Consider the following 15,199-nt stretch of genomic DNA (forward strand, 5'->3'; position numbering starts at 1 on the left):
ATCTAAAAAAAATGTCTGAAGACTTTAGGTATTGCCAACCTTAGTACAATGGGAGTAAATCTGTTTTATAAATTAAACACATAAGGAAAATAAACATCACACCCGTTTCTGAATGGAATGGTTTCACTCACTACTCTGCCTACGAACGGCGTTGTTCTCTGAAATTACATTGCGCGCAGCATGAGTGAGGTTGATGGAAACTACATTTCCACTTTGTATAGGAACCTGGTCTCTCCGCTGCCTCGGCTATTCCTCTTAAATGTTGTGCAGTCCCAGGAAAAGCCATACTACAAAAACTTGTTGGACACTTATTTCGACATATTTTAATTACTAATAGCTTATTGGGGGTGAGATGTAGGCTTGCTCTTTGTTTGCTGAATGTAAAATACAGGGGCGCAACCAACTTAACCTGGCAGGGGGTCCTCCCTCATATCTTTTGCGCTTCTAAAGCTATATGTCAAGACATCAGTCAGGAAGTTAAAGCTTGGTCGCAAATGAGTCTTCCAAATGGACAATGACCCCAAGCATACTTCCAAAGTTGTGGCAAAATGGCTTAAGGACAACAAAGTCAAGGTATTTGAGTGGCCATCACAAAGCCCTGACCTCAATCCTATAGAAAATCTGTGGGCAGAACTGAAAAAGCATGTGCAAGCAAGGAGGCCTACAAACCTGACTCAGTTACTTACACCAGCTCTGTCAGGAGGAATGGCCAAAAATGTACCTAACTTGTTGTGGAAGGCTACACAACATTTGACCCAAGTTAAACATTTTAAAGGCAATGCTACCAAATACTAATTGAGTGTAAATAAACTTATGACCTACTGGGAATGTGATGAAAGAAATAAAATATAAAATAAATCACTATTATTCTGACATTTCACATTCTTAAAATAAAGTGGTGATCCTAACGGACCTAAGACAGGGAATGTTTACTAGAATTAAATGTCAGGAATTGTAAAAAAAAAAAAAAAAAAAAAAAAGTAGTTTAAATGTATTTGGCGAAGTTCCAAATGATTAGCCAAGCAAGGAACGTTTGCAACGTTTACGATTGTACAATTATGTTCACCTCGTGGCCTGTATAGTGCATATAAAGCAACAATATGCTACCTGTACCTGAAAACACAATCGCCATGGTACGAACGAGTGATGAATTTCCGGGCAAGGGCGGTCCATTTAAAATGCATTCATTCCTCCCTTGCCCTGCAAGTATATACTCGTCAGACGTAATGATACTTCATCAGAAGTGTCCACTTAATTTGAGGGCTGAAGGGATAGGGTGTGTGTGTATTTTAAGTGTTTGGAATGCAGCCCTTGAGTAATTTGTCAGGCCCGAAGTGAACATAATTGTACACTCGCAAACTCCATTAAAAAAAACAGGGCTGGGGGGCATATACGTTGCAAAGTTCCCTTGCGTGGCTAATCATTTGGACCGTCGACAAATGAGGCCGCGGGGATTCCCCCCCAAGGGCATAAGGCGTGGGTAAGTGGACGAGGTTGTGTCCGATGAGTTTGAAACGCAGCCATTGTCTGTTTGCTACTCGTGTTTCATTCCATTATTTATTAAATTCACTCCTTGTACTTGCTTCCCGATTATTAGCGTACACGTTACAGAGCCAGAGCTCAAGAGAGCCTAACCAGAAGAAAAATACCTGTTCCTGACCCTCCTTCTGCTGGCCTTCGCAGATTCTACCTTTATGCTCCTGAAGTTGCCGGTATTAGCCAGGGTTCGGAAACTTTGTCCATTCCTAGTGCCAATTTATCTTACCACTTCTACCAATCTGCGTGCCAGTTATGATTTTCATATGCACATCTTAGTGGAACAGTCATTTCATTCATAGTCTTTAACTCATTGTCTGTGGTTGATCTACATTCTAAATTAAACAACTCTACAAGTGACTATTTGCACCATAGGCTCTATAACGACATTCTATCCTTTTGCACACTCCCCCCCCCCCCCCCCCCCATGAATTTTAAATTAACTGAATGGTGTGAGAGTTGAGGAATATGGTGGAACCTTCCTCCAGCCATGCTTGCACTAATCCAATGCTTCTAAATGCATAACGGGGCGTGAACAAGTGCACACTCCTGGAGACGGTGGGAGCTCAATGGAAATATAGAGTTTGTATAAAGTGAGGTATAGATGGCTATCTGCACCTTATACTATACAGACAACTGGGACCAGGTGATTCTCAGGAGAGACAGTAAAAATGATGCGAAGTGAGTACAAATTAATTGAAAAATAAATATTTAATGTCCTTACATGTAGATATGATACGTTTGAGTAGATAAGTTAGTGAAGAGAAGTTTAATGAGTGAGTGTTTATCTATTTAATTGAATGTATTTTATTAAATCTATATTACATTCATGTATCGAGGTCAGTGAATAGTTTATTTCAGAAATCCATGTCTGTTAACCCTATTGTCTGCTAATTAGGTATCAATAACACGTATAATATTATTAAATGTACATAATACAATTGAGATATTATACAAGTAAATATATTTCAGGTTTGGTGCAAATAGGAACCATCTGGGTGTAAACTCTTTTCAATGAGCTACACCTGGGCGTATAGCCTATTCTACGCTTAGTAGGGATCAGGCGTAGGGTGACGGGCACCGAAAATAATTGCAATCTATATTTTCAAAAGTATTTAAGTATTTTGTTCCGGGGCTTTTCGAGTTGTCTATACGCAAATCAATAGTAAAATAATACACTTGATATATGCTACATATAGCATGATAAATGTGTCTGATCAGTGATGCATTAGCAAACGAATAGATTAGCTACCTCGTACTTTCACTTATTTGCCCAGGCAGAGATCAAATAACGAAATATACCGACGGAGACTGATTCAGTTAAACAAAATCACATTGATTGATGATTAGACAGGTGAAGGGCTTTTGGTCGGGATAGGCTACTACGTGAGAAGGGCAAAATAATCTACACAGCCTGGCAAAGGTCGCTGGCAAGCAACCATGATTATGAAGCATCAAATCTCATGAACGTGCATTGTTTACACCAGATTTAGCCACGACCAGAGTCATACAGTGAGTTCCAAAAGTATTGGGACTGTAGGTAGGCTTCCATCCAATTGGCAACATATTTTCATACGAATATTCTAAATTCCGCATACGTTTGTTGTTCTTGCCATTATACCACTAGTGGTGTGTTTCCACCAAATGGACATGTTGCGGATATAAATCAGAGCTTGATGACGTGGCACACAACATGTAGCCTACCGAATAAAAATCTTAAATTCAATGGGTTTCCGTCGCATTTTAATTTCTACTGAATTAAGTAGCAAATGTGCCCACGCTGGTCTTGGCACATGACTAGAGTGCAACAGTTTGCAGATACAGTGTGGGTAGGCTAGTCTACATGATGAGATTATTATGGCTAAGTGTCAAACGGCAGTCAAGCACTGACCATCATGTCACAATATGTCACCCTCGATATTAATTGGAAAGGAGCATCAAGATCACCGTGCACTTTTCCCGCCTTGTAAAGTTCATCATAACTATTTGATCTGTAGCCTAATAAACTGCATGTTTTCCCGAGTCATAGAGGGAGGAGCAAATACCGTATCATCGCGTGACTCCAAGTTTACTTCGATATTTTATTTATATTTAACTAGGCAAGAACAAATTCTTATTTACAATGATGGCCTAGGAACAGCGAGTTAACTGCCTTGTTTAGGGGCAGAACGACAGATTTTTACCTTTCGTTTACTGGCCTAACACCCTAACCACTAGGCTACCAGCCGCCCCTATAATGATATGATGGTTTTTATATCAATATTCGATGCGTGAATAAACAGTGTGCCTATTCGAAAATAACCAGCGGTTGGATTGATCAGTCCATAGATCCAAAACTTGTCTTTATGATATATCTAAAATTGCATCAGGGACCAAAGGAATCAAAGGAAAATAACCGAAATCCAATATTATTTTGTTAAATTGAAGGAAGAAGTCTGGGTCCTCTTCATTCGGAGCATAAATATTTCCAAATATTATATTTTGTCCCGAAACCTTTCCAAGTAAAATCAAGATTGGTCCCTATTTGTCTTAAGTCTTTTTCAACTTGAACATGTATACTTTTGGAAAATAGAATACACCTATTTTTTTTGTTATGTTTTATAGAAAGTACGGCATACCTATCTGTCTCCCACCCACGAAGCCTCCTTTTCCAACAGGCGGGTATCTTGGAGCATAATTACGTTTGAGTGTTTTTAAGATAATTCAATACCTTCCGTCTTTTAGACCATGAACCCAATCCGTTCACATTCTACTAGGTCATTTTACTTACATTATGTCTGAAATCTTTTAAATATACTATGACCAAAACGTGACGACTGTCAGAATATTTTAAATCAATGCGTTTCGTATAGTCTTGGCTTATCGAATCAAATAAAGTGAACGGCTGGTAGTGCACCCCAAATAGAACACTAAACTTTAGAACAAAGTTGATCAAATAATAAAATCTCCCTCCTCCCTAAACCAGGCCTTCATCCGTGTGAAGTGTCCCGAGGTCCTTCCGAGCACTGACGCTCCAACCAGAATAAGAACGTTTTACCAACGCCAAATATAGCCATGACCATATACATTTTGATACGACAGCGATGACATGTCATACATGACAGAGCAACAAAAAACATCAAAGACAGGCTGATCATTATACTCGTAAAGAGAAGAGATTACCTTTTCTCATGAACTGTCTAATTCCACAAAGCAGGAATATACGCAGAGAATAAACACCAAAGGGAGACAGCTTGTGTCATCATTATTATGATTTATACCAAAGTAACACTTTGGGTTGTGCCCATCACGCATGGCACGAACACACCTGTTGAGGCCTATAATGACCAACTATTGCGGTTATAAAAGTGAAAACAGAATGATGAACTTGGACTATAAATCTGCTCAATCTAGGACGATAATGATATTAACTGTAAACCAGAAAGATAAATTGTAGGCAACATTTGTAGCATAAACACTCCGTGAGACTGTTACTCACAACATAGGAAGTTCTATTAGCTTAGAGAAATGGTCTATCCGTGATGAACCACCACCATCATGTGGATCCTCCATAGCCTACCACACTACTCAGATTGTTTGGCCTCATTGCTGTCCGCGACACACTTCTTTGGGTCTCTGAATCGATGTAGTGAACCTCACAGTAATCCAGAACGCGGCAGGGTATAAGGAGTTTTTCAGTCCCCGTTTCTGGGTCTATGTATATTTGTAAACAACAACTGGTGCATGAAATCAAAGGATGTCTCAAGGTTTTGCTCACCTGAGGTAGAGTATCTCATAATAACCTGTAGACCACACTATTTACCAAGAGAGTTTACATCTATATTTTTCGTAGCTGTCAGTATACCACAGCAGACCGATGCTGGCACTAAGACTGCACTCAATGAGCTGTATACGGCCATAAGCAAACAGGAAAACGCTAATCCAGAGGTGGCGTTCCTAGCAGCCGGGGACTTTAATGCAGGAAAACTCCAATCAGTTTTACCTAATTTCTATCACCATTTTAAATGTGCAACCAGAGGGGAATAACACTCTAGACCACCTTTACTCCACACATAGAGATGTGTACAAAGCTCTCCCTCGCCCTCCATTTGGCAAATCTGACCATAATTATATTCTCCTGATTCCTGCTTCCTACAAGGAGGACCGAGCACGCCCCCATTCTCATCAGGCTGTAGTGGAAAAGATTGAGAGCTTCAAGTTCCTTGGTGTCTACATCACCAACAAACTATCATGGTCCAAACACACCAAAACAACACCAAGACCGTCGTGAAGAGGGAACGACAAAGGCTATTCCCCCTCAGAAGACTGAAAAGATTTGGCATGGGTCCTCAGATCCTCAAAAGGTTCTACAGCTGCACCATTGAGAGCATTCTGACTGGTTGCATCACTGCCTGGTATGGCAACTGCTCGTCCTCCGACCGCAAGGCATTACAGAGGCCAGTACATCACTGGGGCCAAGCTTCCTGCCATGCAGAACCTCTATCTATGATCCACCTCTACGCAGACGACACCATTCTATATACTTCCGGCCCGTCCTTGGACACTGTGCTATCTAACCTCCAAACGAGCTTCAATGCCATACAGCACTCCTTCCGTGGCCTCCAACTGCTCTTAAACGCCAGTAAAACCAAATGCATGCGTTTCAACCGTTCGCTGCCTGCACCCGCACGCCTGACCAGCATCACCACCCTGGATGGTTCCGACCTTGAATATGTGGACATCTATAAGTACCTAGGTGTCTGGCTAGACTCTAAACTCTCCTTCCAGACCCATATCAAACATCTCCAATCGAAAATCAAATCAAGAGTCGGCTTTCTATTCCGCAACAAAGCCTCCTTCACTCACGCCGCCAAACTTACCCTAGTAAAACTGACTATCCTACCCATCCTCGACTTCGGCGATGTCATCTACAAAATCGCTTCCAACACTCTACTCAGCAAACTGGATGCAGTTTATCACAGTGCCATCCGTTTTGTCACTAAAGCACCTTATACCACCCACCACTGCGACTTGTATGCTCTAGTCGGCTGGCCCTCGCTACGTATTCGTCGCCAGACCCACTGGCTCCAGGTCATCTACAAGTCCATGCTAGGTAAAGCTCCGCCTTATCTCAGTTCACTGGTTACGATGGCAACACCCATCCGTAGCACGCGCTCCAGCAGGTGTATCTCACTGATCATCCCTAAAGCCAACACCTCATTTGGCCGCCTTTCGTTCCAGTTCTCTGCTGCCTGTGACTGGAACGAATTGCAAAAATCGCTGAAGTTGGAGACTTTTATCTCCCTCACCAACTTCAAACATCTGCTATCTGAGCAGCTAACCGATCGCTGCAGCTGTACATAGTCTATTGGTAAATAGCCCACCCATTTTCACCTACCTCATCCCCATACTGTTTTTATTTATTTATTTTTCTGCTCTTTTGCACACCAATATCTCTACCTGTACATAACCATCTGATCATTTATCACTACAGTGTTAATCTGCATAATTGTAATTATTTGCCTACCTTCTCATGCCTTTTGCACACAATGTATATATAGACTCCCCTTTTTTCTACTGTGTTATTGACTTGTTAATTGTTTACTCCATGTGTAACTCTGTGTTGTCTGTTCACACTGCTATGCCTTATCTTGGCCAGGTCGCAGTTGCAAATGAGAACTTGTTCTCAACTAGCCTACCTGGTTAAATAAAGGTGAAATAAAAAATAAAAAAAATATCAGGCTGTATCAGAGGATGGCCCTAAAAATTGTCAGACTCCAGCCACCCTGGTCATAGACTGTTCTCTCTGCTACCGCACGGCAAGAGGTACCGGATCACCAAGTCGAGGTCCAAAAGGCTTCTAAACAGCTTCTACCCACAAGCCATCAGACTCCTGAACAGCTAATCAAAGGGATACCCAGACCCCTCTATTACGCTGCTGCTACTCTCTGTTTATCATCTATGCATAGTCACTTTAACTCTACCTACATGTACATATTAACTCAACTAACCGATGCCCCCGCACATTGACTCTGTACCGGTATCCCGTGTATATAGCCTCACTTTTTATTTTACTGCTGCTGTTTAATTATTTGTTACTTTTATTTTAAAATGTTTTCTTATCTATTTTTTTACTTAATTTAAAAAATAAATACATCTTAACTTCTAAAAGCATTGTTGGTTAAGGGCTTGTAAGCATTTCACTGTAAGGTCTACACTTGTGACAAATACAATTTGATTTGACTGCGTGAATTAGACCTTCATTTAAAAAAAAATATATATATTATTTCATTTTATTTCACCTTTATTTAACCAGGTAGGCCAGTTGAGAACAAGTTCCCATTTACAACTTTGACCTGACCAAGATAAAGCAAAGCTGTGCGACCAAAAACAAGAACACAGAGTTACACACAAAGGATCGGTAGGATGGTCAGTTTTACGAGGGTATGTTTGGCAACATGAGTGAAGGAGGCTTTGTTGCGAAATAGGAAGCCGATTCTAGATTTAATTTTGGATTGGAGATGCTTAACGTGAGTCTGGAAGGAGAGTTTACAGTCTAACCAGACACCTAGGTATTTGTAGTTGTCCACATATTCTAAGTCAGAACCGTCCAGAGTAGTGATGTTAGGCGGGCGGGAGGGTGCAGGCCTTCCTAAGCCAGGATTCAGACACGACTAGGACATCCAGGTTGGCGGAGTGTGCTAAAGCAGTGAATAAAGCAAACTTAGGTAGGAGGCTTCTAATGTTAACCTCTCTGAGATCGTTCAGGACGTGAGCGTCCCACCTCGCCAACAGCCAGTGAAATTGCAGGGCGCCAAATTCAAACAACAGAAATCTCATAATTTTAAATTCCTCAAACATACAAGTATGATACACCATTTTAAAGACAAACTTCTTGTTAATCCAGCCACAGTGTCCGATTTCAAAAAGGCTTTACCGTGAAAGCACACAATGCGATTATGTTTGGTCAGCGCTTAGCCACAGAAAACCATACAGCCATTTTCCAACCAAGGAGAGGTGTCACAAAAGTCAGAAATAGCGTTAAAATGAATCACCTTTGATCTTCATCTGATGGCACTCCCAGGTCTCCATGTTAGACAATAAATGTTATTTTTGTTCGATAAAGTTAATCTTTATGTCCAAATACCTCCTGTTTGTTTGAGCGTTTAGTCCAGTAATCCAAATGCACAAAGAGCGCTCACAAAGTCAAAATTCCATTAAAGTTCGTAGAAACATGTCAAACGATGTATACAATCAATCTTTAGGATGTTTTTATCATAAGTCTTCAATAACATTCCAACCGGACAATTCCACTGTCATTAGAAAGGAAAGAAAACGACTGTCGTGTGAGACTAAAGGCTTTAAGCCTGACCACTTGTTGAAACAGCTCTTATTCGAACCCCTTTCACAATACAAGCCTGAAACAACTGCTAAAGACTTGACATCTACTGGAAGCCTTAGGAAGTGCAATCTGACCCCATAGACACAGGATATTGGATAGGCAAAAAAACTACACACCTCAGATTTCCCACTTCCAGGTTGGATTTTTCTCAGGTTTTTGCCTGCCATATGAGTTCTGTTATACTCAGACATTATTTTAACAGTTTGGGAAACTTTAGAGTGTTCTATCCAAATCTACCAAGAATATGCATATCCTAGCTTCTGTGTCTGAGTAACAGGCAATTTACTCTGGGCACGCTTTTCATCCAAACTTCCCAATGCTGCCCCCTATCCCAATGAAGTTAACATGCATGAAACCCAAGACTTTTACCATTACAGAAGTCAACAAATGAGAGCGCCTGGGGAATGGGATTAATACTGGGGGCTTCAGGGCCTGGGTTAACCTCTACATCACCAGAGGAGGAGTAGGATAAGGGTACGGCTAAAGGCTATAAGAACTGGTCGTCTAGTGTGTTCGGAATAGAGAGTAAAATGAGCAGATTTCTAGGGTGGAAGAATAGATGGTCGGATTGCTGCAAAAAAAAACAGTTCTAAAGGACACCAATAATAAGAAGAGACTTGCTTGTGCCAAAAAACACAAGCAATGGACATTCTGTCCTTTGGTCTGATGAGTCCAAATTTGATATTTTGGGTCACAACCGCCGTGTCTTTGTGAGACGTAAAGTAGGTGAACGGATGAACTCCGTATATGTGGTTCCCACTGTAAAGCATGGAGGTGATGGTGCTTGTTTGCGACCCTGTCAGTGATTTATATAGAATAAGGCACACTTAACTAGCATGGCTACCACAGCATTCTGCAGTGATACACCATCCCATCTGGTTTGCGCTTAGTGGGATGTTCATTTTGTTTTTCAAACAGGACAATGACCCAACACACCTCAACACACCTAAGGCTTTGCTATTTGACCAAGAAGGAGGGTGATGGAGTGCTCCATCAGAAGACCTAGCCTCCACAATCACCCCACTTCAACCCAATTTATATTGTTTGGGATGAGTTGGGCTGCAGAGTGAAGGAAAAGCAGACAAGTGCTCAGCATATGTGGGAACTCTGTCAAGACTGTTGGAAAAGCATTCCAGGTGAAGCTGGTTGAGAGAATGCCAAGAGTGTGCAAAGCTGTCATCAAAGCTAAGGGAGGCTACTTTGAAGAATCTCAAATCTAAAATATATTGTGATTTCTTTAACCCTTTTTTGGGTTACTACATGATTCCATATGTGTTATTTCATAGTTTTGATGTCTTCACTATTATTGCACAATGTATAACATACAAAAAAATTAACAAAAACCCTTGAATGAGTAGGTGTGTCCAAACTCTTGACTGGTACTGTAAGTATTCAGACCCTTTGCTATAAGACTCAAAATTGAGCTCATGTGCATCCTGTTTCCATTGATCATCCTTGATGTGCCTGCAACTTGATTGGTCCACCTGTGGTAAATTCAATTGATTGGATATGATACACACCTGTCTATAAAATGTTCCACCGTTGACAGTGCATGTCAGAGAAAAAACAAGTCATGTTGCGAAGGAATTGTCCGTAGAGCTCTGTGGCAGGATCTGGGGAAGGGTACCAAAATATTTCTGCTGCATTGAAGGTCCCCAAGAACACAGTGGCCTCCATAATTCTTAAATTGAAGAAGTTTGGAACCACCAAGACTCTTCCTAGAGCTGGCTGCCCGTGCCAAACCGATCAATCGGGGGAGAAGGTCCTTGGTCAGGGAGGTGACCAAGAACCCAATGGTCACTCTGACAGAGCTCCAGAGTGCCTCTGTGGAGATGGGAGAAACTTCCATCAGGACAACCATATTTGCAGCACGCCACCAATCAGGCCTTTATGGTAGAGTGGCAAGACTGAAGCCACTTCTCAGTAAAAGGCACATGACAGCCCACATAGGTGTGCCAAGCGTGTAGCGTCATGGGGCCCCCGCGTGGCGCAGTGGTCTAAGGCACTGCCTCTCAGTGTTAGAGGCGTCACTACAGACACCCTGGTTAGAATCCAGGCTGCATCACATCCGGCCCAGCGTTGTCCGGGATTGGCCGGTGTAGGCTGTCTTTGTAAATAAGAATTTGTACTTAACTGACTTGCCTAGTTAAATAAAGGTTACATAAAACAAATAGGAAATACCCAAGAAGACTTGAGGTTGTAATTGCTGCCAAAGGTGCTTCAACAAAGTACTGAGTAAAGGGTCTGAATTCATATGTAAATGTGATATTTCAGTTTTTATAAATCAAATAAAAAATTGCAAACATTTAGAAAAACCTGCTTTTGCTTTGTCAATATGGGGTATTGTGTGTAGATTGATGAGGGGGAAAAACAAAGAAGGCTGTAAGTAAATTTGAGATGTCAATGGGTCTGAATACTTTCAGAAAGCAACAGATACAGTGCATTCGATCACTGAGTTGTAAAAGCAAGCAGAGCAGAAACTGGCTACTATTTAGATGACAGATGTAACTGGCAAGATAAATGCTGTTTAACTTAACAGAAAACAACTAAATTAGGGTATATTCGCAGTGCTGAGCTAGTATTGTAACTGACATGTAACATTAATCCATCATCCACTCTCGACTGTGGTGAATGTGGAGATCATCTGTTCACCTACTCTGCATCTCACAAAGACAGGGTGGTTGCAAGCAAAAATCTCAAATTTGGACCCATCAGACCAAAGGACAGAGTTTCACCGGTCTTAAAGTAATGATGGACTGTCGTTTCTCTTTGCTTATTTGAGCTGTTCTTGCTATAATACGGACTTGGACTTTTACCAAATAGGGCTATCTTCTGTATACCACCCCTACCTTGTCACAACACAACTGATTGGCTCAAACGCATTAATAAGAAAATAAATTCCACCAATTCACTATTAAAGCTGCAAAGCTGTCATCAAGGCAAAGGGTGGCTGCTTTGAAAAATGTCAAATGATTCCATATGTGATTCCATACATGATTCCATACATGATTCCATATGTGATTCCCTACATGATTCCATATGTGATTCCATACATGATTCCATACGTGATTCCATACATGATTCCATATGTGATTCCCTACATGATTCCATATGTGATTCCCTACATGATTCCATACGTGTTATTTTATAGTTGATGTCTTCACTATTATTCTACAATGTAGGAAATATTAAAAATAAAGAAAAGCTCTGGAATGAGTAGGTGTGTCCAAACTTTGACTGGTACTGTAGTTACAGTACTTTTATTTAGCAGAAATTAATATTGTTGGTTGTTAATGACAGTATTTTTTTCTTCTCCAGAGCGTGAACACTGGCTACCTGCTTTAGTAATTGCTGGGGGAATGGTTCTCTGCTGGTAATGACATTTGAGAAGCTGTAGTCTACATTTGAACTTTTTAAACGTTTTTATTGTCATCACTATTGTTGTTGTTTAATTTTTTTAATTCTCCTCATCAAAGGCTTGTCTTCTCACGCTGCGCATCTGTCTCTGTCAAGTAAGAAAACATGTATTACAATGCTGGGTGGATGCTGTGCTGTAAGGTGTTGCTAAAGCTGGGTGGATGCTGTACTGTAAGGTGTGGCTAAAGCTGGGTGGATGCTGTGCTGTAAGGTGTGGCTAAAGCTGGGTGGATGCTGTACTGTAAGGTGTGGCTAAAGCTGGGTGGATGCTGTGCTGTAAGGTGTAGCTAAAGCTGGGTGGATGCTGTGCTGTAAGGTGTAGCTAAAGCTGGGTGGATGCTGTGCTGTAAGGTGTGGCTAAGGCTGGGTGGATGCTGTGCTGTAAGGTGTGGCTAAAGCTAGGTGGATGCTGTGCTGTAAGGTGTGGCTAAAGCTGGGTGGATGCTGTGCTGTAAGGTGTGGCTAAAGCTGGGTGGATGCTGTGCTGTAAGGTGTAGCTAAAGCTGGGTGGATGCTGTACTGTAAGGTGTAGCTAAAGCTGGGTGGATGCTGTGCTGTAAGGTGTAGCTAAAGCTGGGTGGATGCTGTGCTGTAAGGTGTAGCTAAAGCTGGGTGGATGCTGTGCTGTAAGGTGTAGCTAAAGCTGGGTGGATGCTGTGCTGTAAGGTGTAGCTAAAGCTGGATGGATGCTGTACTGTAAGGTGTGGCTAAAGCTGGGTGGATGCTGTACTGTAAGGTGTGGCTAAAGCTGGGTGGATGCTGTGCTGTAAGGTGTGGCTAAAGCTGGGTGGATGCTGTGCTGTAAGGTGTGGCTAAGGCTGGGTGGATGCTGTGCTGTAAGGTGTGGCTAAAGCTAGGTGGATGCTGTGCTGTAAGGTGTGGCTAAAGCTGGGTGGATGCTGTACTGTAAGGTGTGGCTAAAGCTGGGTGGATGCTGTACTGTAAGGTGTAGCTAAAGCTGGGTGGATGCTGTACTGTAAGGTGTAGCTAAAGCTGGGTGGATGCTGTGCTGTAAGGTGTAGCTAAAGCTGGGTGGATGCTGTACTGTAAGGTGTAGCTAAAGCTGGGTGGATGCTGTACTGTAAGGTGTAGCTAAAGCTGGGTGGATGCTGTGCTGTAAGGTGTAGCTAAAGCTGGGTGGATGCTGTGCTGTAAGGTGTGGCTAAGGCTGGGTGGATGCTGTACTGTAAGGTGTGGCTAAAGCTGGGTGGATGCTGTGCTGTAAGGTGTGGCTAAAGCTGGGTGGATGCTGTGCTGTAAGGTGTAGCTAAAGCTGGGTGGATGCTGTGCTGTAAGGTGTGGCTAAGGCTGGGTGGATGCTGTGCTGTAAGGTGTGGCTAAAGCTGGGTGGATGCTGTACTGTAAGGTGTGGCTAAAGCTGGGTGGATGCTGTGCTGTAAGGCGTGGCTAAAGTTCTACACATTTGCTGGATGCATTAGCTGTTTTAATTGTGTTTCAGATTATTTTGTGCCCAATAGAAATGAATGGTAAATAATGTGCTGTGTCATTTTGGAGTCACTTTTATGATAAATAAGAGTATAATTTGTTTCTAAACACTTCTACATTAATGTGGATGCTACCAGTCACAAGCTTGATGTAATCATTGCATGCTATGAATATGGGACCAAATACATAACTTTATACTGCTTAAATACACAGAAGTGAATTTGTCCCAATATTTTTTTTCTCCCCTAAAATGGGGGACTATGTACAAACAGTCTTTAAAGGGGAATGGAAACACTATGATATAGAACGCCAGCTAACTGTAAGTGTACATCGCCATATTGGCATTGTTGCGTCACTGGCAGGAGAGAGCATTTTGGAACACCACAAAATGGCTGAATTTACAGAGTAGCTCCAAGTCTGAGAATGAGTTTATTACAGAGAATGAAATAATTGTTAGTTAGGGAGCCAATAAACCTACTGAAGCCGTTCATTTTTGATCGTTGCCCCAGATCAGAGTTCGTTCTCCTAGCAGTCACAACACAGATATGCCGCATGAAACACCTCAGCTAGAGGGTTGGCATAGGTAAACACAAAATGGTGTGAGTGGGGATACTGCCAGGTAATGGCTAGAGTATGTGTGTGTGTTGGAGAGATATGGTAGCCGTATTACATCCAGTCAGAGGTTCCTGTCAGTCTGTTTTGCGATGTATTGTTACTAATCCTTATGAAGGACTTCCTGGCAGAAGAGGTTACACAACCAGTCAGCAGATGATATGACAGTTAAATAATTGGTGAACATGTTATTGTTTGAACTAGTAACCGAAAGGTTGCTAGATTGAATCCCCGAGCTGACAATGTACAAATCTGTCGTTCTGTCCCTGAACAAGGCAGTTAACCCACTGTTCCTAGGCCCTAGGAATGTATTTATAATGAGCACGCCCCATTATTGTTTAAAATGAGATTTCATTAATCATGATGCTGTCTGCGATTCCAACTCTGGTCGTCTAAACGTACATGTGTTACCAAAGTGCCAAACAGTGCTGACGATAAACATCTTTATAGGATATATATATATTTTGTACAAACATAAACATCTTTATATATATCCTATAAAGATGTTTATCGTCAGCGCTGTTTGGCACTTTGGTCGTCTAAACGTAAATGTGTTACCAGAGTTGGAATCGCAGACAGCATCATGATTAATGAAATCTCATTTTAAACAATAGTGGGGCGTGCTCATTATAAATACATTGTGATTTAGTTTCGGTATCAGACACATTTTTCTTATGATTTTTTTTGCAAAGCATCCAGGCTGACAGTTTATCGCTAGTTCAACCTATCGGCACAAGGGATAATTGGACGAGGTGTGCGGCGTCTCATCACTGCGTGTGCCGTTTCTTCCACAAGGCGCTGATAGCC

At 41.8% G+C, this 15,199-nt stretch overlaps 1 protein-coding gene across 3 annotated transcripts in view; it reads left to right on the top strand.

Annotated features, from left to right (window-relative positions):
* Positions 1–15,199, top strand: part of LOC110510239 (globoside alpha-1,3-N-acetylgalactosaminyltransferase 1) — a 32,396-nt gene that overhangs the window by 667 nt on the left and 16,530 nt on the right. The window contains exon 1 of one of the 3 annotated variants that reach the window (XM_036968216.1): positions 1,397–1,480. The exons of 1 other annotated variant lie outside the window; for it this stretch is intronic. In XM_036968216.1, the coding sequence (XP_036824111.1) occupies positions 1,440–1,480 (41 nt within the window). In that variant the 5' untranslated portion in view covers positions 1,397–1,439. Of the gene's footprint in view, positions 1–1,396; positions 1,481–2,088; positions 2,218–15,199 lie in introns of those variants that run through there. One more of the 3 variants, XM_036968215.1, reaches the window with a different exon arrangement.

The sequence above is a fragment of the Oncorhynchus mykiss genome, chromosome Y, assembly GCF_013265735.2.
Source record: "Oncorhynchus mykiss isolate Arlee chromosome Y, USDA_OmykA_1.1, whole genome shotgun sequence".
NCBI classification, from domain to species: Eukaryota; Metazoa; Chordata; class Actinopteri; order Salmoniformes; family Salmonidae; genus Oncorhynchus; species Oncorhynchus mykiss.